General features: G+C 50.9%; 13 protein-coding genes across 13 annotated transcripts; 4 read left to right on the top strand and 9 right to left on the bottom strand.

Moving 5' to 3' along the window:
* Window positions 1–2,803: 2,803 nt before the first annotated feature.
* Aud_000038 (uncharacterized protein) lies at window positions 2,804–3,809 on the bottom strand (the record flags this gene model as incomplete). Its single annotated transcript, XM_043285555.1, has 2 exons — window positions 2,804–3,316; window positions 3,648–3,809. The coding sequence occupies 2 exons, from the start codon at window positions 3,807–3,809 to the stop codon at window positions 2,804–2,806; spliced, it is 675 nt and encodes a 224-aa protein (XP_043141490.1).
* A 353-nt stretch (window positions 3,810–4,162) lies between these two features.
* Aud_000037 (uncharacterized protein) lies at window positions 4,163–5,611 on the bottom strand (the record flags this gene model as incomplete). The annotated part of the gene is made up of 4 exons (XM_043285554.1): window positions 4,163–4,325; window positions 4,388–4,740; window positions 4,798–5,307; window positions 5,363–5,611. The coding sequence occupies 4 exons, from the start codon at window positions 5,609–5,611 to the stop codon at window positions 4,163–4,165; spliced, it is 1,275 nt and encodes a 424-aa protein (XP_043141489.1).
* Window positions 5,612–5,802: 191 nt separating this feature from the next.
* Aud_000036 (alpha-keto acid decarboxylase family protein) lies at window positions 5,803–7,614 on the bottom strand (the record flags this gene model as incomplete). The annotated part of the gene is made up of 1 exon (XM_043285553.1): window positions 5,803–7,614. One exon carries the CDS (start codon window positions 7,612–7,614, stop codon window positions 5,803–5,805), a length of 1,812 nt encoding a protein of 603 aa, XP_043141488.1.
* Window positions 7,615–7,766: 152 nt separating this feature from the next.
* Window positions 7,767–8,849, bottom strand: Aud_000035 (zinc-binding alcohol dehydrogenase family protein; the record flags this gene model as incomplete). The annotated part of the gene is made up of 1 exon (XM_043285552.1): window positions 7,767–8,849. The coding sequence occupies one exon, from the start codon at window positions 8,847–8,849 to the stop codon at window positions 7,767–7,769; it is 1,083 nt and encodes a 360-aa protein (XP_043141487.1).
* A 1,160-nt stretch (window positions 8,850–10,009) lies between these two features.
* Window positions 10,010–10,796, top strand: Aud_000034 (uncharacterized protein; the record flags this gene model as incomplete). Its single annotated transcript, XM_043285551.1, has 2 exons — window positions 10,010–10,157; window positions 10,216–10,796. 2 exons carry the CDS (start codon window positions 10,010–10,012, stop codon window positions 10,794–10,796), a joined length of 729 nt encoding a protein of 242 aa, XP_043141486.1.
* Window positions 10,797–10,968: 172 nt separating this feature from the next.
* On the bottom strand, window positions 10,969–13,229 carry Aud_000033 (flavin-containing monooxygenase; the record flags this gene model as incomplete). The annotated part of the gene is made up of 9 exons (XM_043285550.1): window positions 10,969–11,108; window positions 11,167–11,395; window positions 11,465–11,673; window positions 11,721–11,801; window positions 11,851–11,922; window positions 11,985–12,081; window positions 12,139–12,309; window positions 12,362–12,486; window positions 12,560–13,229. The coding sequence occupies 9 exons, from the start codon at window positions 13,227–13,229 to the stop codon at window positions 10,969–10,971; spliced, it is 1,794 nt and encodes a 597-aa protein (XP_043141485.1).
* Window positions 13,230–13,604: 375 nt separating this feature from the next.
* Window positions 13,605–14,991, top strand: Aud_000032 (branched-chain-amino-acid aminotransferase; the record flags this gene model as incomplete). Its single annotated transcript, XM_043285549.1, has 4 exons — window positions 13,605–13,847; window positions 13,908–14,294; window positions 14,357–14,725; window positions 14,785–14,991. 4 exons carry the CDS (start codon window positions 13,605–13,607, stop codon window positions 14,989–14,991), a joined length of 1,206 nt encoding a protein of 401 aa, XP_043141484.1.
* Window positions 14,992–15,127: 136 nt separating this feature from the next.
* Window positions 15,128–16,544, bottom strand: Aud_000031 (uncharacterized protein; the record flags this gene model as incomplete). The annotated part of the gene is made up of 4 exons (XM_043285548.1): window positions 15,128–15,219; window positions 15,270–15,502; window positions 15,560–15,786; window positions 15,840–16,544. The coding sequence occupies 4 exons, from the start codon at window positions 16,542–16,544 to the stop codon at window positions 15,128–15,130; spliced, it is 1,257 nt and encodes a 418-aa protein (XP_043141483.1).
* Window positions 16,545–16,921: 377 nt separating this feature from the next.
* On the top strand, window positions 16,922–17,951 carry Aud_000030 (uncharacterized protein; the record flags this gene model as incomplete). The annotated part of the gene is made up of 2 exons (XM_043285547.1): window positions 16,922–17,339; window positions 17,395–17,951. The coding sequence occupies 2 exons, from the start codon at window positions 16,922–16,924 to the stop codon at window positions 17,949–17,951; spliced, it is 975 nt and encodes a 324-aa protein (XP_043141482.1).
* Window positions 17,952–18,276: 325 nt separating this feature from the next.
* On the bottom strand, window positions 18,277–19,782 carry Aud_000029 (cytochrome P450-dit2; the record flags this gene model as incomplete). The annotated part of the gene is made up of 1 exon (XM_043285546.1): window positions 18,277–19,782. The coding sequence occupies one exon, from the start codon at window positions 19,780–19,782 to the stop codon at window positions 18,277–18,279; it is 1,506 nt and encodes a 501-aa protein (XP_043141481.1).
* A 626-nt stretch (window positions 19,783–20,408) lies between these two features.
* Aud_000028 (uncharacterized protein) lies at window positions 20,409–21,866 on the bottom strand (the record flags this gene model as incomplete). Its single annotated transcript, XM_043285545.1, has 4 exons — window positions 20,409–20,500; window positions 20,562–20,794; window positions 20,856–20,946; window positions 21,164–21,866. The coding sequence occupies 4 exons, from the start codon at window positions 21,864–21,866 to the stop codon at window positions 20,409–20,411; spliced, it is 1,119 nt and encodes a 372-aa protein (XP_043141480.1).
* A 711-nt stretch (window positions 21,867–22,577) lies between these two features.
* Aud_000027 (uncharacterized protein) lies at window positions 22,578–24,064 on the top strand (the record flags this gene model as incomplete). The annotated part of the gene is made up of 4 exons (XM_043285544.1): window positions 22,578–22,811; window positions 22,873–23,385; window positions 23,459–23,814; window positions 23,899–24,064. 4 exons carry the CDS (start codon window positions 22,578–22,580, stop codon window positions 24,062–24,064), a joined length of 1,269 nt encoding a protein of 422 aa, XP_043141479.1.
* A 116-nt stretch (window positions 24,065–24,180) lies between these two features.
* Window positions 24,181–25,293, bottom strand: Aud_000026 (alpha/beta hydrolase; the record flags this gene model as incomplete). Its single annotated transcript, XM_043285543.1, has 1 exon — window positions 24,181–25,293. One exon carries the CDS (start codon window positions 25,291–25,293, stop codon window positions 24,181–24,183), a length of 1,113 nt encoding a protein of 370 aa, XP_043141478.1.
* Window positions 25,294–25,350: the final 57 nt, after the last annotated feature.

The raw sequence follows: 25,350 nt of genomic DNA, 5'->3' as shown, positions 1-25,350 counted from the left end.
ATAGAACGACCAAGCTGTCCACCTGGTACTGTATTTGACGGCAAGGTCTGTCGTTCTGACCAGCATGCCTCGTGCCCTCCGGGCTCCACACTTGATGGGAACATCTGTCGCTCTACCACCTCTCCATTATGCCCCCCCGGATCGAATTTTGATGGCAAACTCTGCTCCTCTTCTCAGAGCCCCAGTTGCCCGCCTGGACAGGCACTCTCAATCAGTATCCTTACGGGTCAAGCTCGGTGTTGTGTGACGGGCCTGACCTGGGATGGCTCCACGTGTGTGTTTGTTCCGAGTGACCCCAGTGCCTGCCCTCCTGGCAGTCACTATGATGGCCATAAGTGTGTCTACACCCCTACTGTTGAACCATCGTGTCCCTCGGGCACTGTACTAAAGGATGATCGGTGTTATACTTCCGGTGCGCCTTCTTGCCCACCTGGTACAACTTTTGATGGCGAAGGTTGTGTGACGAACGAGTCACCGTCGTGCCCTCCAGGTTTGAGTTTTAATGGCCAGAGCTGTGTGGCATCTGAGCGTCCATCTTGCCCTCCTGGCACGGCATTGAGCGGGCAGACCTGTGTCTCGAACTCTCAGCCGTCATGTCCCCCAGGGACGATTCTCGCCGAGGGCTTGTGCATCAGCAACCAGCGTCCCAGCTGCCCCCCCGGATCGACACTAGCGGATAAGGTTTGCGTCTTCCCTGATCACCCGGAATGTCCTCCTGGATCCGCTCTCAACGGGGAAGATTGTGTGGCGGGTAAGCCACCAACCTGCCCACCAGGTACCACGTTTGACGGATCGTCCTGCATAACAAGTGAACGGCCTAATTGTCCTCCTGGGTTTGCTTTCAATGGCGATGCCTGCTTCACGGAGCAGCAGCCATCATGTCCACCGTCCACCACCTTTGACGGCCACCAGTGTGTCTCCAACGCCAGACCCAGCTGCCCTCCAGGCACGTCCTTCGATGGTGATTCATGCACTTCTGATGGAAAGCCTACTTGCCCCCCCGGCACAGTCTTCGATGGTGATACTTGCGTGCATCAGAGCCACCCTTCGTGCCCTCCCGGAACAACGTTCGATGGAAATAAGTGTACCTCGGAAAGCTCGCCCAGTTGCCCACCTGGGACAAATTTTGACGGCACCAACTGTGTTGTCAACGAGCGACCCAGTTGCCCCCCGGGGACACAGTTCAACGGTGCCAGCTGCATCAGTATTGAGTCACCTAGTTGCCCCCCAGATACTAGATTTGATGGCCATCAATGTGTCACCGAATCCCGACCTTCCTGTCCTCCCGGCCTCACCTTGGTTGACAACACCTGCCAGCACAACGGAGAACCAGACTGTCCACCTGGAACGACTTTTGATGGAATCCGTTGTATCACTGTTGTTCGCCCGGGTTGTTTTGACCTCCATGTGTGTCCGCCAGTCGGAGGCCTTGCCTAGGACGTCTCAGAGATGTGGAGAGGGTATAAGTGATTAGTTTTATGCTAGGAAATGACTAGTGATGACGTAGTCATTGTCTGTGGGGAGAGTCATTTCTGGGGTTGTTTATAAAGGATTTTGATTTGTGAGAGATGTTGTGGACTTCGTGTTACAGAGGGCGTGTTGGCTCTCTATAAATCTATTGGTAGTATCTTGGGTTCAGCTTCAGCTTCGGCTCCGGATTCCATTTGCATGGGATATATTTTGCTCTTGTCGGGAGGACTGACGTCCGTGTACATGTCCGAATTGGTTTATTAATGGTGTGCTTGCTGATGTTAACTCGGTGTTGCCTGGCATTTCTGTACATGTGAGACTTCGATCCCTTGGCTGGACGAGATCGATGGGATTAATCCAGCCCACATTGGTGGATTATACTCCCTTTCAGCTCGTTCGACCATGGCTGCACGACTCGTCCGGGCACGGCAGAACTGATCGCCGTCCAATCTAGATGGAAGCGGTGGCTGTCAGCATACGAGGGGCTGAATAGGCTCCATCGTCTGCGGGTCCGATTTCGTTCATTCCATATAAACTATCACATCTGTATGGAGGGAGCTGGATAAGAGACTGGAAGCTGGACAAATGATGCAAGTCAAGCGCCAAGGAGAGAAAAGACTTAAATCTGACCAGGCTTACCAGTCAGCGTATGATTCTGGGTTTCATAGCGTCTATTGAAAATTAAAGATAAGGTGTTAAAATATTGAAGGCAGGTATAGATAGAACATTATATTCTTATACCGGCATACTAGACACATCCTGTTATGAAGGACATGCAATGATCAAGAAATCGGCTGTATTTAGTGATATTAGTGCTATCAAATGACAATCCTAAGCTAGAGGAAGTAAACAAAGAAAATGATGTAGCTAGGCGCTGTTTTGTTCTTTATTTTTACCATATCAACACTGGAACAGAGGAATAGTGTACAGGTTAGGATTTGAGCCTTTGAATAAAAACTTAACTACCTCGTATATGTCTCCCTAAAGTTCCTAATAGCAGGCTTGGCAGAGTAACAACATGCGGCAAAGGTTGACTCAGAGGTCGCAAAAGGTATCATTACTATGTACTGAACGAGTATTTTGCAGAGCCCCAAACTGACAACAGCTTAGCCAGTTGCAATCTAATAACTTAGATAACTAAATGCGGGTTAACGGTAACAATTACTTAGAAAAGTCCGCTACCAGTGCAGCTCTGATGGCCACCCAGGGGATCGAAAGTAGGGTAAATGGTATTAGTCCTACAAATGCTACAGGAGACTGTTTGAAAAGGGAAGCTAATGGAGTATCACTATGCTGCCCTGCTGCGGTCATGCAGTAGGATATATGAGCCTATTTACTGTAATCGCACAACAAATGAGAGAACATGCAACTCTGTGCTGCGAACGGCAGGCAAACTCGGGTGGTCAAATCTCTTCCACACCTGCATGCTGAAAGCTACACCGGTCACCTCCCGGACGTGATCCCAAAGCGCTGTCCAGCTGGACGCGTTATGATGAAAGGGTAGTATTGCTCCGACGGCGGAAAACTTTTTTGGATCATGATGACCAATATTCTGCCCGATGATCAACGAGTCCGGGCGCGCACAAAGCAAAGCCAGGGCCCGTTTGGCGATGAACACCTGCTGATCCCAGTTAAACAGGTGGAATAGAAAGGAGGCGTGGACGATGTTGATGGAACCGGAGAGCTGGGAGATTGCCAGGGGCTTATCGGCGAGGATGTCAGCGATGATAAAATGGGATTTGAGTGTGTTGCGGTCTCTGAAGAGATCGTAACCGAGATCTATAAACTCGGGACGAAGGTCAATCCCGTAAAGGGTTTCAGAACGGGCACCATGATAGGTCTTAGCCTGGTTAGTAATATCAGTAACTGCTTGGAGGAAGGGACGTACAAGTAGACGTAGTTCCTGTCCAAAACCGCATCCCAGATCTACCAGCTTTTGACCCTGTCTGGTTCTGCATAAAACCTCGTCGTAACAGGGAATGGTGGGAAGACTGAAATTGATGAATAGACATTTGCCAATACATGGGTACGGAAACTTGGCCAGTGGACGAGGTGAGGTTAGCATCCCGATACATGGTAGGATATGGGAATAAGTGTACGTACGACGGCAAATGCGCGATCTCTCTATTGGATTCAATCAGTATCTGGAATCCAGCTTTGGTGGCATCACAACGTACCACTTCCTTCACGGCTTCGGTTACTCCCTCTGGTGGGATCTTGCTGTAATCCTCCAGAAGGGCCCTCATGGGATCCATGACGACGATGGGATCCGTTGAAAGTCCCCTCTGGGGATCAAACCCGCGATTGACGGCGGCCTCGAGCTCTGTGGTCACAGGCATTATGTACCACGAGTTAACAGATTTTAGAGGTGATGGGTTTTGCGGGAAGTGTTTTACAGTTCAGTAATGTGTGGTATGTCACTCCTGTCCATGCCGCGCCGGGGAATACGTGAGTTTAAGTACTACCGCCTTAATTGACGTTTGACACGTGTCATACAGAATACCGCGTATGATGATACGATAAGAGTGAGAAATTTCTATCCAGGGCTTCGTTTACAAGAAGGCTTGCAAATATAATCCCATCTACCCAGAGCTGCATGGCTGCTGAAATTGATCGAGTAAGGAAACTATCAACTGATCAGATGTAACAGAGTGGAGACGGAATTAGGGCTCTTCAATAATCTATCCAACAATTATGGGGATAGCGACAGCTCAAGAGTCGAGAGGCCAATCCCAATAGGGCTATACATGCTGAGGACCTGTAACGGCAGATTTGCCCGTTCAAACAGCTCCTGGAACTGGGCCAGTGTGCGCTCCTTACCGTTGAACGTAGCCCACATCTGCATATCAGCCGCCCTAACCGTAGTGCTGGATTAGCTCTTATGCCCATGATTCAGATTGAGCTGGTAGTGACACACCGTGGAAATCGCCCAGCGAAAGTACCGACAGTTCCGGTTTCGGGCAGAATCTTCTCGCACACAATCAGACGATCATCTGGTTTCATTGCCAACCAAATGGCCCGTAGGATCTGGGCTGCATACTTGTCGCTCCAGTCATGTAGAATTGAGCGTAGGAGGTATACTACTTTCCCGCGCCGGGTGGACTGGGGTTGAAAGAGGTCGTGGTGCTCGAACTGGATACGCTGGCTGAGTTCGGTTGGAAGTGACTCCTGTGCGTGCTCACATGCCTCTTGAGTGTCCTGGATTACGAATCTCAAGGCGGGGTACTTCTTTGCTAGCCCAACGCTGAGATGGCCCTGTAACCCGCCTATCTGGGGACCGGTGAGCTCCAATTCCCATTTATTGTCAGGTATCTCAGCAAAACGTACCTCAACAACAACAGCCTCTCCAATCCCACCCCAGTCGAATTCGCCCGCCGAACCAGCCACCTTACTGAAGTTTGCAGAGAGATAGGCACGCCCCTTGCTGAAGCGCTCCTGCAGGCCTTTATCAGCACGCATATGCTCCCAGAAATTCAGATCGGTCCTGCAAGCAATGTTGAAGCCTGTCTCTGTGGGCTCTTCGCTGCACCCCCATTTCAGGAGAGCATCTGTGATATGCGCACTCCAAACCAGTGCATTATCGAAACAAATGCCCACGAAACTGTTGAAGTTCTCATCGGTGGCCATCATATGCGAGAGACGGGTGTGGGCCACGACCCCGGGCGACGGCTGATAGAAGATTCTGCGGCCTATCAAGGCGCCTATCGCACGTTCGACCAGCGTGCGATCCAGTCCAACCTTTTCGGCAATTTCCGCATACGTGGCGGTCCCGTTGATAGGCACTGCGTGTGCAAATTTGTAGTTATATGCAATGCGGACTGCCGATGAGGTGTGGAACTGGAAGACGCACGGCGTAAGTATGCCCTTAACACGTTGAGTCTGCGATACCTACCTCGGAGCACAGTGAGATGACAGATTGCCGGGGACACATGGAGAGTTGTAGTAGCGTGGACGCTGCCTCCATGAGGGCGATTCGGGACTTGTGAAAGGGGGCATTTTCGGGTGCCATTGGAGGAAGGCCCTCGCCCTGGCCGGTGAAGGAGAGATCACCATATTTCTTCTCCTTCAGAAATTGGCTCATTTGCGCGGCTGAGTCGGAGACGGTCCGGGCTAGCTCTACGAGATCTGGAGGTGGAGACATGATGTAGAGTGAGGTGTGTTAGATTTCTAGAAGGATAGAATCAGACATAGAGAAAAGTAACGTCCTCAGAGTAGAAGGGTATCCTACTTATATCCCGGGCCATGTCGGCACTACACTAGACTAATTTACCTGGACTCTTCTCTCCCAAATGTCTGGCCACTGTGAATCACCTGCCGGTGGACACGTATTAGCTAATTATGGGGATTATGATTGGGAGGTTCTGCATGAAACACAGGCAACCCAGGAAGTCTCGATTGCTTCCCCGGAGTGCCGGGATCCTGTCGTTTCTGCTTTGGATGTAGCGCAATAAACTCCTTCAGCAGGCAGGGTGCATCCTCCATGCCCATCTGGACTTCCACCAAGGTCAATCCCCGACCTTTGTTCAGCTGATCAGATGCCAACACGCTATCTAACTCAGACCACTTAGCGACTCTAAATGTTGCGACAGGGAAGTCCGGGTCCTTTTCCGGAGCCCCAAAGAACCCAGCTGCCGCAGTGTAATCCCACGGCTGGATCGAGTTGTACACCGCACCCATTCCGTGGATGATTCGTTCGATGGTGTACCCCTGATTATTAATAACGAATACAATAACATGAAGGCTGTGGCGGATAATGTCGCTTACGGCCTGGACGGTCATTTGGAAGCTACCATCTCCTTCAAACACTATCGTACGGGGAATGGGTAGCTGTTTGCCTTCCTTTGTCTCTTGCTGCGCCTTAGCGACGCCTGTGGAGGCACCAAGCATATGCCCTGTCGACATCCAGATTCCGGACTTGATCAATATGGCTCCCGGGGGGAGAATGAAGTCCTCCGACCCGGACCAGGGTGTCCCTGCGTCGACCATTATGATATCGGTGCTTCTGAAATGCATGGAAATGTGTGACCAGAACCGCAACTGCGTTATTGATTGTGTTACATTCGAAGCTTTGGCAACTGGTTGCCTTGGCTGCACAGTGAGACTGGGCGCAAGGGGTGATAGTTGGGATGATGGTAGGGTGAAGATAAGCTCTCGGAGCACCGACTGGATACCCAAACCCCGGTACTCAGTCCCAAATATTGACACCCGGTTGTGGTTTAGTTCAATGGTGCACTGGGCCCGAGTGAGGCTAGTGAAGGCGTATGTATTACAATCGGATTTGAGGGGCCCGATGTGGATGACAAGATCGCAAGATTGGATCCACTTGTGCAAGGGCGTGTTCCCAGCCGACCCAGTGTAAACGCCATGGAAGTGTGGGTATGTCTCATCCACAATCGATTTCCCAAATGGGGTGGTGGCCGTCGGATAGCCGGTGAGGCGCAGTAAGGTGTTCACTTCTTTGCGGATACCATAGCGGTGTGCAAAGCCATCGACAACGATGAAGGGCTCCTTACTGGTCTGAAGGCTGCAGGTGATTTCGTCAACTACCATCTGCTCCATCGCCGGGTCATTTGGTGGTGGTCGACAGTCGAGTGCTTGACGTAGCGGTGCGGCAGAGACTTGCAGATGGATCACATCAAACGGCAGTTCTATATAGACTGGCCGGGATTGTCGAATACACTGCTGCAGGGTTGTGTCAACAAGAGCTGGAGCAGCGGTAAAGTCTCGTAGATTGGCTTGGGCGCATGTGAAGTGGCGATACACGTCAGCCATGACTCGAAAATTTCCGTCGCCCAGTGTGTGATGAATGACAAGCCGGTTATCCTGAGCGTCTGTGGAGGGCGTTCCGACAATGTGAACGACTGGGACCTTTTCAGCATAGGACCCAGCGATGGCAGCCACTGCTGATAGCTCCCCGACCCCAAAGACGGTGAACAGGGCCGCGAGACCCGTGATGCGCGCATATCCATCAGCAGCATAACCGGCGGTGAGTTCACTTGCAGTTCCCATCCACTTTAGGCCCGAAGGATCGACGTAATCCAACGCGGGGAGACTGAAGTCTCCAGGGACGCCGAATATGCTGCGAACTCCGAGCTGGTAGAGCCTGGTGAACAGGTAGCCGCTTACACTAACGGTATCTGCCATAGTTTCTCGACTTCTTGCTTCTGAGCGAAGGGACGGCAAGGTCGACTTGTATGCGATGTAGCAAGTACTCGTATGCCATTGACCACCAACGCGATCTTTATAGCTAACAATAGGCATTTGATGTATCAATTCGGAACCCGTACTAAATTTGACTAGGCAATTGAGGTGCCTATTACGCAAGGAGTCTCGGAGACATTATACACCAGTTTCTGGCCACTAACAGCATCCTGCCTCATCCGATCCAATCCCTCACAAACACCAGCCAGCCCATTAGCACCAACCAGTAGCGGATGGGGCTTCAGTTTCTTCTGATCTAAAAGGTCTTCAACAAATGTAGTATGCTCCTCCATTATGGCAAGGCTTTGAGGGTTTGCAGGTATCCTTTTCGGCCCAAAGCTAAATGGCTCTCCAATCACTGTGTAGGTGAGAATGCCGCTGGATCTCACATCTTCGCGAGGGACCTTAGCAGGCCGCAAACTCACGTAGCTGCCCCCTTCAGTAGAGAGCGCTTCACTGCAAAACTGGGCCGTAGCCTCCACAGAAATAGTATCAAGAACGAGCTTGAGACTGTTGTTGGTAAATGTGCGGATTTGAGCCGCCGCGGCAGGATCGTTGTAATCGAAAACAGCGTCCGCTCCCCGATCTCGTACCAGGTGAAAATTCCGCGGAGAGCATGTCGTGATGACCTGGTAGCCGGAGAGTTTGGCGAACTGAATTGCTATTGTCCCGCTGGCCGTCGAGCCCCCGTAGATCAATACTGGCTCAAGGTGCGAGATAGGGGTCGCTGGACGTGCCATGTGCAGACCCTGGTACAGCGCCAGAAGAGATGTACCCACGGCAACTCCCAGGGTGCAGGCTTCCTGGAAGCTCAAATGATCAGGGATATGGAACTGGACGTCTCCCTTGACCACGATGTACTCTGCGAAGGTTCCGTCCTCCGGCTGACCGGCATTGCACCCATGAGCAACACCAGCAATTCGGTCGCCTTTCTTCCAGGGCTTTTTGACGTCCTTGCCGATTTCTATCACGGTCCCTGCGTAGTCACATCCTACTAGCAGTGATGGCGGCGAAAGAAAGTCAATGTGCCTCCAATCTGTCGGGTTTAGAGCAACGGATACCACACGGACAAGGAGGTAGTCATCGCGCAGGGCGGGAATCGCCCTGTCCGTTACTAGGGCGGCTTCTTTGGGGCCATTGGTAACGATAGCTTTCTGATACGTAGGTATACTAGACATTATGGCTGACGTGATGGTATTATTCTGTTGCGCTTCTGACTAGCGGAGGAGATGTGAACGATAGAGAGAGGTTAAAGGTAGTGGCACCTTAAACGCTTGCGAGGTGGTATCGCCGCAACCATTTGTCCAATTCGGCCCTGCCTCTTATTAGCGGCCTTGCAAATGTTCTAACTTCTGCCCAACACTACTCCGAAACCCACTGGCCTCATCTGCCAGTTGTTCGAATTCGAGGATTCACAGGTGTCTCAGCCTGCAGGGCCACTGACCATGCACTCAGGGGGCGGTCAAAAGCAAAAAACTCGACTTTCTTTTTCTTACTGACCGCATTCAACAGTGTTCTCCCATCTGCAGTATCGTATCCTCCTATTGCCTATTATGGTTTACGCACAAGGATCATCCATGCATATGCCACATCTTATGCGTGATCCTTACGGTAAAATCTTATGCCTGATCTATTGGATCCTCCCTTCCCCCCCCCAAACAGGCAACCCCCACCAAAACACAAAACAAAAACACAAACCAAAAAAAAAAAAAAAAAAAAAACCCAAAAATACTGAGGGTAATGCCTACGCTGACTAAAACTCTCTCTCCCTCTCTCTTCTCTTTGAGAAAAAAGGTAAAATAGAAAAAAATTCAAACTGCTTACAGGCCTTGCCGGCCATGTACGCATTTTGACTGTCATATTGCAATGTCAGCCCCTAACTGTGAGGGGGAGTTCCTGCTCATTGTCCTACGGAGAACCCTTCCCAGCAGTTGCAAACAAAAGATTGTAGAGAACTTCCCCTCACTCAAGGTTAAACACCACACTATAGGGGATAGGGAGTGCGGCGATTCCATCACGAAAGGTTTGCATCTGATGGCCCCTGACGAAACGGCCGATTAACACACGCGTAGCTCTCACGAGGGCCGTACTACACAGAGTCACAATATTGATGACCGATCAGTATCTTCCCAACCCAGACGATGTAGCACGGTGACTCTACCCGCCAGATACTATCATAAGGTCTTGCATGCCCTGACAGCTCTCTAGCCTGCATTTGGTCCATGTCGCCCGGTCAGGAGTCGGTGATCTCATCGATCATCCCCTGGTGCGCCGCGATTCAGTCACGATAACAACTAGCTCAGGCATCCACGGGCCTCCCATCGCTGAGTGGGTCGCCATGACATGGCTAGTAACCTCAAGGAGATTCCTCCAGCAGAAAGAGGACCAAAAGCAGCATCGTTGGAGTCAGGAAAGTGCCAGGGGATGCTTTGACCATGTCAACAAACGAGTTGGCATTATCGGGTACGGAGGAGTTGGTAGACAGAGTACGGCGATATCATTCTCTAGCCTAGCAAAGTAGAGATTCAACTGACAATGATATAGTCGCTCGCGTCGCCAGTGCACTTGGTATGGATGTTTGCGTTTTGACAGCCTCAGCCCGCCCTAACCCTGCTTCGCGACAGCATCGAGGGTACTGCATTCCCGGTACCGGGGATCCGGATGGCGCGATCCCAAGCATATGGCACCACGGAGCCGATAAGATTGCGTTGCATAATTTCCTCTCCCTTGGTCTGCACCATCTCGTTCTATCTTTGCCCCTGACGGAGCAAACACACGGTCTTATCGGAGAAGAAGAGCTGGCTATCCTCTCGCGCCATGCACCACCGGACCGGAAACCATATATTACCAACATCTCACGAGGCCAGATTATTGACCAGGAGGCATTAGTTCATGCTCTGGAGTCGGGCCAGATATCTGGAGCCTCTCTAGACGTCGTGCATCCCGAGCCGTTACCATCAGACCACATGTTATGGGAGTTACCGAATGTTTATATCAGTCCCCATGCTAGCTCGTACGGAGTAGAATATTTAAAGAGGGCTACGGATGTTCTGAAGGAAAATATTGATCGATTAGCACACGGTGAGCCGTTAATTAACGTGTTTGATCGGGATAAAGGGTATTAGGGGACATTGGTGGTCTTTGATAAGGTTAAATTATACAGTGGTAGCCTCCCGTTGCTCTGGATCGGAGTGCTAACGTAGGCGTGCAACCGTTAGGTATCGTATTATATTAAAAGCTACTACGTCGTACAATTTTGAATAGAATTCACCAAGGCAACCAACCGGCTAAACTGGCCTAGGTATCACAGTCATCCAATGGCTGTTTGAGACGGTCAAAGGGGGTACCAAGAAGAGCTGCATTAATCTGGAGCGCCAGAAAGCGAGAGAAGTACCGAGCCTGGCCCATATTCCCCCCGGCCAACCAGAGCGCGGGATCTGTAATCATTTTCTCAGCAAACAGGCTCTTGGGGCTGTATGGGAGGGTGAATCTTACGGCCAGTAAACTTGTAGGCGCCGTCAAGGAAGTCTTCGGGATTGGGTTGGTCTAATCTTGTCACCCTGCCTGATACGTCGGGCCCAAAAAGGGTTTCGATCATATCCCGTGAGTCAAGGTGATATCCTGTAGCGAAAATAATGATATCCGCGTCTAAACGAGTGCCGTCGTCGAATTCAAGCCCGGTCTCTGTGTGGCGGACAGGACAGCTGCCGGACTTGACCTTGATCTAACTCCAGGTATTCAAGCTGGGTTAGCTATAGCCTGACGCGGAGTACTGGGATGGAATAGGTCTCACCTGGCCTGAGGCTATTTTCTGTGAGGCACCGACGTCTATGTACCGACCACGGAACGAGCCTCCCATGCTCTGCTCTTTCCGCTTGAACCCGGATCGATCTAAGTCCTGATACCTGTCTGGGTTGGAAGCGGATAGGGATTGATTCCCTAGCATCATGAATAAGTTCCGTATGGGAGGCGGAATCGAGAACCGGAGCTCGTCGGCTACTTCTGTTGGAAGACGGGAGTTATATAGTCCTAGGGTGAACGCTTAGAACCTTCTGGTGCAGCAACCTTGATCAAGAACCGGGGGTTTGTACTGGTCATGTTTGCCTGTATGTGTTCACGGGGAATAACCACTGTACAGTCATTAGCTCCTATCCAGTAGGAGAATGTTTATTGGCTGACCAGTAGCGTCCCGTTGGACCATTGTCACCGAGGTAAGACCGGCCTCAATCATGTCTTCCGCTATATCGTGCGCTAACAAGGGCTCAGTTCTCAAGCTAATATATCGCGCCTGTAGACGGAGTAGCGAGGCGTACCAGTATTGGCAGAGCCAATGATTATTGCTCGTTGTCCTGCCCACGACCAAGAATTTCGATAATCTACCGAATGCATGACCGTAGCGCGGCAGACCTCCTTTCCCAACATGGTCAGTGCTACGGAAGATGTGCACCCGTCTGCAGAACTACTTACCAAGCCTGCATACGTGGGTATCCGTGGTGTTCGAATTCCAAGACCGGTCGCCAGGACAATATGGTCGCAAGTTAGGGTCTGCAAGTCGCCACCTTGCCGGACACGAAGACTCCACCGCTTAAGCCTGTCGTCCCATTGCCCCGACAAGAGTTCGGTGGATAGTGAGAGGTTCTGCACCGGCGTTAATACGTATATATAAATCTCTTGGGTCGGGGGAACGAACTATGCCGTATCTTTGCACCCATTCATTGTGACCCCGTGCAATATCGGCCTTACCAAGCCACTCGGGATACTCGCCAGAAAATGTTCGTCCGTAGGGCAAATGTGAGAATTCCCGTGGAGTATGCACTACGCCAGGGCAGACGAATGATCAGATATCGATTGCGAATGCCGCTTCCCACGCGTCCGGGAGTGTACTCACATTTAACGGAATCGTAACGATTGAGCCAGTTATCTCCTATGCGCGAGTTGCGATCGATCGCTAGGTACGAGATTCCAAGTGCTTTCAGACGCCCTGCCACGGCTAGACCTGCTTGACCTGCGCCGACAACAACGCAGCCATATCGGAGAGAGGAGAAATCGTTGCGAATGGGGGGAGTGAGGACTGGAGCATGGGCTGTGAGAGGATCCAGTTTGTCAACGTCCCCTTGCTGCTTAAGTAGCCTATCCAAGCGCGTTCGGATCATCCAAACCTGCCAGCCATTGCTGCTTCTCCGGTCCTTTGGGCAGAAAACCAGCGAGAAAGTCGCGACGCCCTGGAGTTTTGGGTCGCACCCCGTGGAGAAGGTACAAGGCACTTCGATCGCCGGGATCTGGCCACCATAGGTTCTAATTTGAACTCCTTCATCGAGCACTTGGAAGCCAGACACCCCCCGTATCGTCAGCAGATGGTCCCAGGATGTAGCAATAGCGACTCTGGATTTGACACTGGCCACATCCCCAGTCAACGCGAAGAGATCGTACCACGCGGCCCCGGGATGCAGGTTTGTTATGTCCAGGTTGCGGAACAGATGAGCACAGCTTTTGGCGATTGAGATAGGATCGACACCCTTGGGGAACGCTGTGCCCTCTGGAAGGGCGAACTGCTCCATGGGCCACACTATCGCTCGATCTTAAGGTGTACCTAGTAGTGGTGGGTTAATATTTCTTAACTGGCAACAGCTATCCTAACACAACGATTGGAATTCTTACAGCAGAGCAACCGATACCGGTGACACCTATTGCGCGGTACATTGTTATTTTACCTGTCATTATTGTGATCCGGCGGTCTGACTTTCTTCTAGACCGCAAATTGTTATATACCTAAGTTGAGTGTGGCTGAATGTCGGTGAGAGCCAAGTACATAGCTCCTTGGTATCTGCGGCGCGGGTCAGTTCTGTCTCTCCGTTGAGAACCACTATTCCCACTATAACACATATCAGATTCCAGCGACAGAACCCAGACATCCTCGAAATACCCCAAGCACCATGGCTTTCATTCGCTCATTCCAACACTCAGAGTTGTCGATGGAGCTTGTTCCCGAGGCCCAACAACCCCCCGTTCCGGCACTATCCGATCCAATTCGCAACAAGCGGGATCAACATACGGCGCACATGCTCACCGTACAATGGACGGCGGACTTGGGTTGGGCCAGGCCAACTATTCAGGTCTACGGTCCACTCTCCATCCATCCAAACGCTAGCGCCCTCCATTATGCCACCCAGTCTTTCGTGAGTTCCGCAATATGTAGGCTATATGTGGTCCTCAAATCGCCACTGAACGTTATCTAGGAAGGAATGAAAGTATACAGGGGGTATGACGGGAAGCTGAGGTTGTTCCGGCCTCTCCTCAACTGCGAGCGACTGCAACTATCCAATGCCTGTGTTGGGTTGCCGACGTTCGACCCCCATGAGCTTTTACAGCTGATCATTGCCTTCGCCTCTGTTGAGTGTCCAAGATGGCTGCCGGAGCCTCATTCCCATCTTTACATTCGGCCCGCCATGATCGGCATGGGTTCTAGCCTTGGCGTCCAAATGCCACCAGAGGCTCTTTTTTTCATGACTGCAGCTTTGTTTCCGCAGAGGCAGGTCGCCCAGAAGCCGATGAGTAGTATAAAACTGCTCGCGAGCCCTATGACTATGGTTCGCGCGTGGCCAGGGGGGATTGGATACGCCAAGGTTAAGCTCCCTTCCCCTTTTAATCGCGTGCTTTATTTGCTTAAGCTGGAATAATTCTACAGGTAGGAGCGAACTATGGCCCGACAATGCGTGTCCAGGACGAGGCCAAACAACAAGGATGCATCTCCACTCTTTGGCTATTTGGTGAAGACGAACAAGTTACCGAATGCGGCGGGAGTAACTTTTTCGTCATATGGAGAGAATCGAATTCCGTCAAGTTGGTGACGCCGCCGCTCGAACATGGGTTGATATTAGACGGTATAACAAGGAGAAGTGTTTTGGAACTTGCTAGGGAACGACTTTTCTCTCCCAACACCGAATGTGGGAAACTCAAACCCTTAGTAATAGAGCAGCGGACATTCACCATGACCGATATCAGGAGAGCGAGCGAGGAGGGCAGATTGCTAGAAGGGTTTGTAACGGGAACGTCGGTTCGGTTGCACCTTTTCCTCAGAGAGCTCGGGACTCACAAGGCTGATTTTCCTCTTAGGTTTCCATCATGCCGGTGTCGGCTATCGTTTATAAGGGTGCCCCAATCTGGTTCCCTAGTGGTGCTGCTGGGAATGAAACAGGTTCCCCAATTACACAAACATTGGGATATGCGAACATTTTCAAGCAGTGGCTTGATGAAATTTGCTACGGGACGGTAATTCATGAATGGGCGTGCGAAGTTGCTAACGCTGAAGGCTGTGAGTAGTCTAATTGTACCTAATGGTAACATAAATCGCATTCCTCTCAGTGTACCAAGGCCCTCCCACTGAATCAATGTCTACCACTGCAATTGTAGTATTTCTGCATAAACGTGTGCCTGGCTTGCCACGCCCAGTAGAGTTCTAATCAACTATTATAGCGCGTAGTTCGATACTTGCTCTCTTGGGGGTACCCACAGGCGCAGATGGGTCCTTGAAGGCGGCGTGGGGACACACTATACAGCTATCAGTTTCCTCTGTGATCGATACCCGGCAAGTAACTTACATGAAGCCTCCAAGTCGTTGCTATCGTACAGCTTGAACATAATTGCCTCGTCGCTGTCCATGCCTCGCTTGTAAAACCACCGATGGTAAGGGCTGTATCGAACATCATATCCCTCTCCGCAGTAATGAGTAAGGACGGCATCGGACGCAACGAGGTCGCTATGTTTGAGGCTGCGGTAGTCGCAGACGGCTAAAGGCATGTCTTGATACGGACCGGTGAGAGGTCTCCATATACTAAAGCGATTCTTTAGGCTCGTCGGAGGCGAGTGAATGCAGGTTTTGAACACTTACTTGACGAAGCGATGGCGTCTTGCTCTGATTTCGTCCGCCTTTCCGGGGAGGTAAAGCTTCAGGTGCGTATATATAGCATCCGGGGTCACATCTGCACCAGCCCAAATGTCAGCGGTATGATACACGGGTACTGCAGGATGTTGGAAGCTCTCATTACCACAGTGAGCAAAAGGAACCGGTACGGTCCAGTCGACGGACGGTGAGCGTTTAGGGTCCTCGCAACGTAGCTGGGTCAGCTAGGTTAGCTAGGCTGGTTGGAGATGACGAGGGGCGCACAGACGTTGTACGAGTAGATGTACACGAAGCTGGCTTGGAAATGTTCTTGTAGCCAGAGCCTCATGCTAGGTAGATACAATCGTTGTATCTCCGCGTCGGACCACTCGACCATACCACTAGGACAAACAATGAACTGGAACCCCGAAATGGCCAGCGAGAAATAGTCTTCGAACCCAGCTACATCATGAACGGGAACAGTGTAAGCCTTTGTCGCCACATTGCTTCTAGACAGGCAGTCGAGCACGGGGAGACGTGAGTGGAACGGCTTTTCAATCTGGTACCTAGGGCTCCAGTCGAGATAGTTAAATCCTGTAACGTCGCACGATCGGAGACCCAAGACTCTCAAATTTTGGTCAATCTCGTTGCATCTCGTCCGCTGTCCTAGCTCCTCTTCTTGCTCTTTGATCGTGGTAGGATTCCGGTCTAGCGTAATCATCGAGGCTGTGGGTATTTCCGTTGGCGGCAACAGATCTACTGCGCAGTCCTTTCCCAGGTTTCTTGCCTTTTGCTTCCAACCTTTCATGGGCCTATCGAATGGTTTATCCGGGTTAAAGGACCATTCAAGGGCCTTGGGGAACTCTGTTCTAAACCATTCGTGCACTGCGCTGCCTGGCTGGGGTGGCCAGTAGCTCATCCATGGCCGAACGAGGTCCGGGTCCTTGGATTTGTTCTGCAGAGGAAGGAAGTCGAAGGCTTGGGAGGCAGCCATATCTGCCGGGTCAGTAATAATATGTTGTTGGCTTATCAGAGGTATTTCAATATAGAATGCACAAATATATACCCTTGATACTGCCGATTACATTCATATTCACGCTGGGCCTCTCGTTTGACCAAAGGGTATCCTGCAGGCTGCAGTCTGATGTGGCTTCCGCACTGGTTGTACACTGCATAACCATCATCCAATAGCGTCAAAGCCTATATATGTCCTTGATAGGACCTCCTCACCGCCGATTATTGGGCCTAAGAAGCGGTCAATGGGGTAGAATATGCCCGCTGAACTCCTTATGCGACACCACCGCCAGCGAAGTCCGTTCCTTATTACAGGAAAAGTAAAACTGCTCATTCCATCCTTAAACAGTACCAACAATGAAAGTGCTTCCCCTCATCTTCATCACAGGAGCCAGCGGTTTCATTGGCTTCGAGGTGGCATATCAAGCTCTCCAAGCCGGATACCGGCTCAGACTTTCAGTTCGTGACCGTGACAGTATCCCAAAGCTGCAACGGGCGCTATCGGGACACTCGGATCGCATGGAATTCGTTGTAGTGCCGGATATTACGGTGTCCGGCTGCTTTGACCAGTTCTTGCACGGCGCGACATACGTCATTCACGTTGCCTCGCCTCTCGCCTTCGCAGGAGGCGATATATATACACCCGCGGTTCGGGGGACAAAATCGATTCTGAGTGCTGCATTGCAGGTGAAAACCATCAAACGGGTTGTGCTTACTTCATCGGCACTTGCTTTGATCCCTGGCGATCATCGTCGCGAGGGACTAGTAGTCTCCGGTTCGTATTCGATTTTTGGTAGCAGAGAAATGGGAGACTGACCGCGGAATAACAGAGCAAACCGAGCTCGATGAAGCGATTGATCCCGCCTTAATCCCCAGCCTCGACCCGAGGGCTCGCTATAGAGCGGGTAAGTTGGCAGCTCACAGAGCAACGCTCGAATTTGCGAGCGATCACGATCCACACTTCAATATCGTCATGCTTTATCCGACTTTCGTCTTCGGCCCCAGTCGGCTTCAAGAGTCAGCTTCTGAGCTTGCTGGAACAAACGCATTGCTATTCTCTACGCTAATGTCCGAACATCCCAAGGGAGGCCAGTTTTTAGGGGTCCACATCGAGGATGTTGCAAAAGCACACATCAGGGCATTGGACTACGCTGCCTCCGGTGTTTCTGGTTTTCTGCTATCAGCAAAGCGCCGTTCTTGGAGTGAGGTTTGTAAACTTGTGAGCGAAGAGTTTCCTACAATGAAATTGAAGTTGCAACCCAGAGACTGGGAGCACTATTCTGTTGATACCAGTCAGGCGGAGAAATGCTTGGGCTTGTCATTTCGTCCCATGGAAGACCAGGTGCGCGATCTGCTTCAGCAGCAGCTATCGTTCAGAGAGTTTTGATCTAGTCTATGTTAGACCTGAGCTCATCTGGGCGGCGGCCACTTTGTGGTAGATTTTGTTTAATGTCCAAGGACCGGTTTGAGGATCACGACTTACGCATAATCAACCTGGCTTTTGTTCTCTAGGGTTATAGTTCACATACATTCGAGGATACATATGGTTTCCGTGCATTCAAGCCTTCATCATACTCCACATTCTACTGTGCGCCTTACAGCCCTCCCTGTGGTACCGACCTCAAACATGCCTTATGCCCAAATATCTCAAAGCCTGACCGGCACTCCTTTAGCAAAGTTCGTTGGGAGAAGGCCTTTGCTCGAACAAAAGTCTATAGTTTGCGGGAGAGATTAGGACTGCCTTTCAGTTCATCAGTGTGATACAATTCAATAGAGTAACAATTATCGCTTCTCACCTTGCTATACGAAAATCGGTGATCGGTAGGAAACCTCCACACCAATCTGCGACTGAGCTCAACAAGCCCAACCTTGATCTGAGTAATCGCAAACTTCACCCCCAAGCACTTGCGGGAATATAAACTAAAGGGAATGTATTTTCCTTTCACCTGATACATTCTGAAACGCTCATTGACTGACCTGATGCTGCATCCCCATCGGTAAGGATCAAACTCACGTGCATTTGGGCCCCAGATTAAGGGGTCAGTTTGAACGCCATAGGCATGCCATCCGACTAGAATACCAGCCGGGATGCACAGGTCTGGGCCGAGCCATGTTGGCTTAGTTGCTCTGCGATTCGTAAGTGTACCAAGTGGAGGGTAAAGTCGGAGTGTCTCATAAACCACAGCTGTCAGCAGCGGTAGTTGGTCCAGGTCATGAGACGAATAGTGGTATGGTAGAGCTTTTATTTCCAAATGTAGAGCGTGTTGGATCCCTTGATTCTTTGCCAGTTCAACTAGAGAGGCGCTTACAGTACTTTCAACGTTTTCATGGCCGGCAACGAATAATTGCTTGATATTGGAACGATAATGGAAATCCGATATTTGATTCTGTTCCAGCGCTTGGCTTAACCGGTATATCACCTTGTCGTCATCGGTGGGCGAGTGTGCGGTTTGTAGTCGACAATCAATACAGCCAAGAAGTGCTGTCTCTAAGTTATGAATATTTTTAAAGAGTTCCTCCACAGCTGGCCATTTCCAGGGCAGCAGGTCAAGAAACGGGAATATACGCCTCATTCGCCCAATGGCGTGTCTCCCCTGTCGCCCAACGATTTGCTGGATGGCAGCTGTATGATATTCCAACTCATCCAACCTCACATCCAAAAAGTAGTCTCCGTAAATCGAGACGGCCCAGCGCCAGACCAAAGCACTGATATCCACCGCGGACCCATCTTCACGAGATTCCTGCTGCTGCAAAATGGCCCGCACAAGGCGCGTAGATTCTATCTTCATACCATCGAGAGTGAACGGGCGCTGTATAGCGGGCTTCAGGAGTCTCTGGAACTGGTCATGCAGGTCACCGTGGGAGTCGATGATATTTTCGCCGAAGAGCTGGGCGGCGCCACTGGTCGAAATCCTGTGATATGAACCTGATTTCATGAATGTGTCGTTTGGATCCTTCAAGAGCTGGACTAAGTATGCCGGCCGAACGACTAGTATTGTCCATTCACCGTCCTGCCAGATCCCGACTGCTCCATGTTTCTGTATCAATGTGCGGATGCGCTTGTTGTAAAAGTCCACCCGTGAAGTTCCGCGTATGGCATCCCAGATCACGATCGTCAATGGGATGATCGGCATGCTTCGAGGGAAATCGGGTGGAATACGGGTATAGTATACAGCAAGGAGAGCCACCAACGTGATACACAAGGCCGGTAACAACATCTTCTTGCTTCGCCCGTAACACCTTTCTGAGCAGTAACACCTCTATTCTATTCCGTTCCCCTGTTTGCACGGATCTGGGATAGGCGTATGTCTGTGACCTACCTGATGAAGACGAAGAGGGAAGAAAAAAAAAAAAAAAAAAAAAAAAAAAAAAAGAGAAGAGCAAAGAAAGGGAATGAAGGAAGCTCAAATTATGATCAGCTCCACCTCACTTAGTCGGCTATCGAAGCCACGGCATTCCAAATTGTGCATCTTATTGGTGTGGCGAGACTCTCGCGGTCTGCAGTGTCACATCTGTGGAGATCAAGGTTTAATACAATAAGAGATTTGGCTAACGACTATTATTTCCAGCGAATCACACTTGGGACAAAATCTTTGATTAAAGAAACTAAAGATATTATTATTTACAGAAAGCATCAAAAGAGCCATAAGCTTACTCCCCGTCATTACTCCCAAAAACCTAGGCTATTTTACTTCCAGGTCAACTTATACTCCAGCCCATCAGGCGTACCTTTCTCACCGCTATTTGGTAAACCTATCATGGGAAAGTTATCTCGATGGCATGCGTTTGTTCCAGCAAGCTCAGAAGCAGGACATCTAACAATCCACCGTAGCCCAAGGTGTCCTCACCCCACGACAATAGCCCTGATCTCAATGCTTGCCCGGTTTGGTGTACCCGCAGGCACCGTAGGATCCAAAAATGCCGAATGCGGGCAGACTGATGTTATGCTAAGTGAGCTCAATTCAACCAAATTCACTCCGGGTGGGCTGTGACATACATTGCGACTCGGAAGCCTCAGAATCAAACAGTTTCATTATGATCACATCGTCCACGCCCATTGCCCTTTTGAAGAACCACTGGTGGTGCGGGCTGGATTTGAATTGGTAGCTTTCGTGGCAGTAGTGAGGAAACACGAGGTCCTCTTTGATTAAATCGCTGGTGCTGACACTCCCGTAATCGCAGACGGCGAGGGGGCAGTCCTGATGAGGCGCTGTGAGGGGGCGCCAGATACTACATAAATGGAACTCGCTCAGCCGATGAATTTCCCAATGAGCCCTCACTCAAAACGCACCCGATGTAGCGGTGACGAGACTGCAGAATCTCATCCGCGCGGTCTGGTAGAAGCAGCTTGAGATTAGTGACGCTTGAGGCTTTCGTAAAATCTAGCGTGCATCAGTTAGGTAGTGGTGGGCCTGGTAGGGGCTCGACGATATCGTTGGGGTGATTAGCTACCCGAGTGAACATATGTTAGGGGTGACAGCCAAGGTTGGCGTGGCTGTCGTGTTTTATCTTCGCAGCGGAACTACGATCATACAACCGTTGGTCTTCATAATAACAGTTTTGATCGACCGTCGTGAGTCGCCCGTGAGCAGGGTATACTGACATTGTAGGAAAATATGTGCACGAAAGAGCTGCCAAAGTGCTCGCGCAGGTAAGCCTCCATCAGGGGGAGGTAGATTTGATGAATACATTCGTCGGTCCACTCCGAAATATTAACCGGAACCTTCGTGAAAGCGAATCCACTGTCGGCAAGTTTGAAATGATCCTCGAAACCAGTTACATCGTAGACTGGAACATCGTGGCTTGCCTGGTGCTGGACATAGTCGTTCTTCAGTTTATCTAGAAACGGGAGAACTGAGCGGAAGGGCTTTCGAACTGAAAGGAGAGGATGGTCGGCCAAGTAATCCAACTTTGGCATCCGGAATTTGCGAAGGCCGAGGGACTTTATCTTCTCCACAATGCACATTACGCGGGCCTCTCTTTCTCTCTCCTCCTGTACCCTTGAATTGGAGGGCTCAGCCTTCTGCTCATCCACACTGTTGAGAGCAGTATCATGCGTGGAGACGGGTATGGCGGGACAACTTTTTGATATCAATTGGCGTATCCAAGCTTTCCATGGCTGGTTAAACAGGCGCTCGGGGTCGAACTCGTACGTCAGGACCTCAGGGAGCTCTTCCTGAAGCCAATGGTAAAGTGGACTTCCTGGCTGGGGTGGCCAGTGTCGAGTCCAAGGGCGATCAAGTTCGCAGTCTATAGTGAAACAGTCCACGTCTTTGAATCCGTTTGTCAAAGGGCACGACATCTTAAGAGCTCTAAGATCATAAATGTCCAGGATATTGAACAAGCACCACTCGTGTCCTTTATTCTCAAAGGAGAGTCGGCAGACATTCCCCAAGCTCATATACGCTCACCCTACGTGTCAGACTCATGCCTACCGGGGTGACGTAGCACGGCTCTACGGACACCTCCACGGGCTAGGGCCTTCGTAATGCAGCATTCCAGTATTGGCCCGTTTGTAGTAAGAGGAGGTTGAGAGGAGGTTGCCTTGTTGAGAAGCAAGGGTGACCCCAATAAAATGGTATAAAGTCAATCTGTATGCATTCACCAGAGCTTATGCAAGATCCTGTCGGGTATTATCACATTCGTGCAGTCTAGCGGGTCCGTCATCAACCTGCACTCCTACCTGAGAGCAATTTAATCCCTCACTGCGGGATAATCATTCGTGGTCGATCATCCCTGCTCCATGTTGGGTACTTCCTTGCCGGGAATCACGCGCCAGCGGATGCGCACTCAAACCAGCGTCAGTGTCCTCAGCTGCCAAAGCCCTCCTTTGATTGGGGTCTAACCGAGTATAGTTACGAAGAATACCCCTTTAGTCATCCTAAATCCTATGTTGTTTTTAGCCCCGTTTAGGGCCCTGCGTACCATTGATTACTGAGGTTAAACACGATCGTATCGCGGCGTACTCTCCCGATTGACGAAAACCGAACCATCCCCTCAACCCTACAGCGTAATGGATCTCATTCGGCTTTCTGAAACTGTCCAGCAGTCCGCGCAGCATATGAGTGACTTTCTAGCGCAACGGCATTGGAGCCTCTCGTTCGATCCCGCGTCGTCGGGCATTCCATCATTATCGGCCGAAAATGAATCATTCCACCGCGCCCGAGACATCCTCTTAGAAGCGGCATCCACACTCCTTCAGCTCTGCATGTCGTCCGAAGAGACGATCCTAGATCTCAGCTTCCAGGTAGGTTGTACAGTTATACCATCCGGAGCGGAGACAAGGAGATCTAAGGCTGCCTATCCAGGCACTCACAGCCTCCGCGCTGCGAATCGCATACAACTTTAACCTTGCCCAAGCCGTTCCGTTGAGTGGTCATACCACTTACACTGCCCTCGCCGAAAATACTGGGTTCGACACAGATACCTTGTCCCGTACGATAAGATATCTTGTCTCGAACGCGTTTTTCCGCGAGTTGGCACCGGATCGAATAGTCCACTCACGGCTTTCGTATTTAATGGCCACAGACGAGAAATTCCGCGGCTTCGTTGGTCTCTATTTCGAACACGCATTTGTGTGGAGTGTGCATATCACAGACGCGTTAGCCAAATGGGGATCGAGCGAAGAGCCGACCGAGACAGGGCTCAACGCGGCTGAAGGGATTCGGGCAACCTTCTGGGAATTCATGGAGCAAAATGAGAGAGTCAGGAAAAATTTTCTGGACGGGTTCGCGTATCTTGCTCCAGCAGATCTCGGTATTAGAAAGCTACCGTTGAATGGCTCCGATTGGGCTGCTGTGGCTCCGGCCACGGTCATCGATGTGAGTGCCGCTATATCCACACATGTCATTTTTTGATCTTACAAGACTTTCCTTTTTTTTTTGTTCTTTACAGATTGGGGGCCATACGGGTGGAATAAGCATTGGGCTGGCCCAACGTTTCCCCGACCTGGACTTCATAATCCAGGACCTTGAGCACATATGCCGGCGAGGCGAGAAAACCCTTCCCGCGACGTTAGGTCGCCGGGTTCGGTTCCAGGCGCATGATATGTTTGAGCAACAGCCTGGAGATCCTAGCAAAACGATCATTTTCCTACTATGCAAGGTGCTCCATGACTGGAGCGACAAATATGCGTGTAGGATCCTCCGGGCCATCACTCCAGCCATGAAACCGGGCGATCGTATTATTATTTTTGACAAAGTGGCCCCCGAAGCGGGCACTACCTCGGTCTTCAAGGGCAAGTTCCTACGGTGAGTAATCCTCGCTAGGTCAAAGGGAGATTATCTTTCTGCTCTCGACTGCGTTTATTTGGGTTGGCTGACTTTGCTATGAAGTGCTGCTGATATGCAAATGTGGGCTACATTCAATGGGAGAGAAAGAACAGCCAGCGATTTCAAGGCCCTCATCACCATGGCAGACAGGCGGCTGAGAATATGCGGCATTTCATCGCCGATGGAGATGGGGATGTCGCGGCTAGTTTTGAGTCTTGACGAGGAGTAAACATGTCTGCGGCAATAACAAGTTGAGGGTACTGATTGCCAAATGCTTTCCCCATCACGTACATGAAGTCAGCTTCGAATAAGTGCTCGCTTTACGCCTGGCATTTTCTTATAAGCCTAGAATCCGTGTAGCTGTAACCACTCGCAAGCAACCCGATAGGCTTGAGGAGCTGCGTAATGAAGATTGATAGCGTGCCCAACATGTTGGAGAACATAGTACGAGAAGTTCGAGGCTCTTCGGAATTGCTGCCGAACTACAGCGGGTTGAAAGTGAGACTCGTTTCCACAAAATCCGGCCATGCACTTCGCCACATCCTGGTCACCTACCATCACGGCCACCGGCCCTGCGTAATTGACCGGCGGTGCAGTATTTCCTACGAGAAACTCCCCGGCAGCCACCGTGTCCTGCATCTCGAAGTCCATCCGCGCAATCTCCGGGTCGAATGTTCCGTTCGAGCCAAAGAAACTCGCCCTTCGCCCGGCCGGCGACGAGCTGACAAGGTATCCGTCACTCAAGCCGGAATATTTACCAAGCGTTAGGCGAGACACGGGCACCAGATATGAGGTGGAGATATCAGGGATAGAGAACCCGGTCAGGAATAATGCATCAACGGTCTCCGGGTGGATCGCGACCAGGTTATAACCGATCACCGATCCAAATGAATGTCCAACATAGACTACTTTCGCGAAAGGGCGTCCCAGCAGGGTCCCGGTTCTCAGAGCCCTGACAAGCTTATGAATGATGGAAACATGCATGGCGAGCTGGTCGACGGTGTACGGGTCCGGCCTGGAAGACAGGCCATTCCCCATTCTGTCAATCGAGATCGTTGCATAGCCGTGTTCAGCAGCGTATCTAACCCAGGAATATCGGTCCATTGGGCTAGGGAGTGCAGCAGGTGGGCGGAGAGCGGACCAGTAATTCTTGTTGTAAGTGATACCATGGACAAGAAGTTGGATCGTCGACTCCCGGGACGGAATCAAAGTTGGGGGCTTGCAGTATCTCAGACTGATACCCACCTCTGCTGTCACATTCACGTATTCTGGCTGCTGCGGTCCTTGTGTGCGGTGGGTGGGAGCTGATTCTGCCAGACCACCTGCTGATTCCCTAACTGCCCGATTCCGCGCTGTTGCAGTGATAGGGAAAATGAATTCCTCGCAGCTAAGGAGATTTGCGCAGGCCGTAAGGGTAAGCAAGGAGATAACCACGAAAGGGGGTCTGTTCAAGAGCATTTTGCTGTTTTTTGGCGTCCTCGCGTGGGTGTGAAGCAGGAGAAATCTGTCAAGAGG

This window comes from Aspergillus udagawae (genome assembly GCF_001078395.1).
Source record: "Aspergillus udagawae IFM 46973 DNA, scaffold_1, whole genome shotgun sequence".
Lineage (NCBI taxonomy): Eukaryota > Fungi > Ascomycota > Eurotiomycetes > Eurotiales > Aspergillaceae > Aspergillus > Aspergillus udagawae.
The sequence above is the reverse complement of the archived record's forward strand: the minus strand, read 5'-3'. Positions and strand labels throughout refer to the sequence as shown.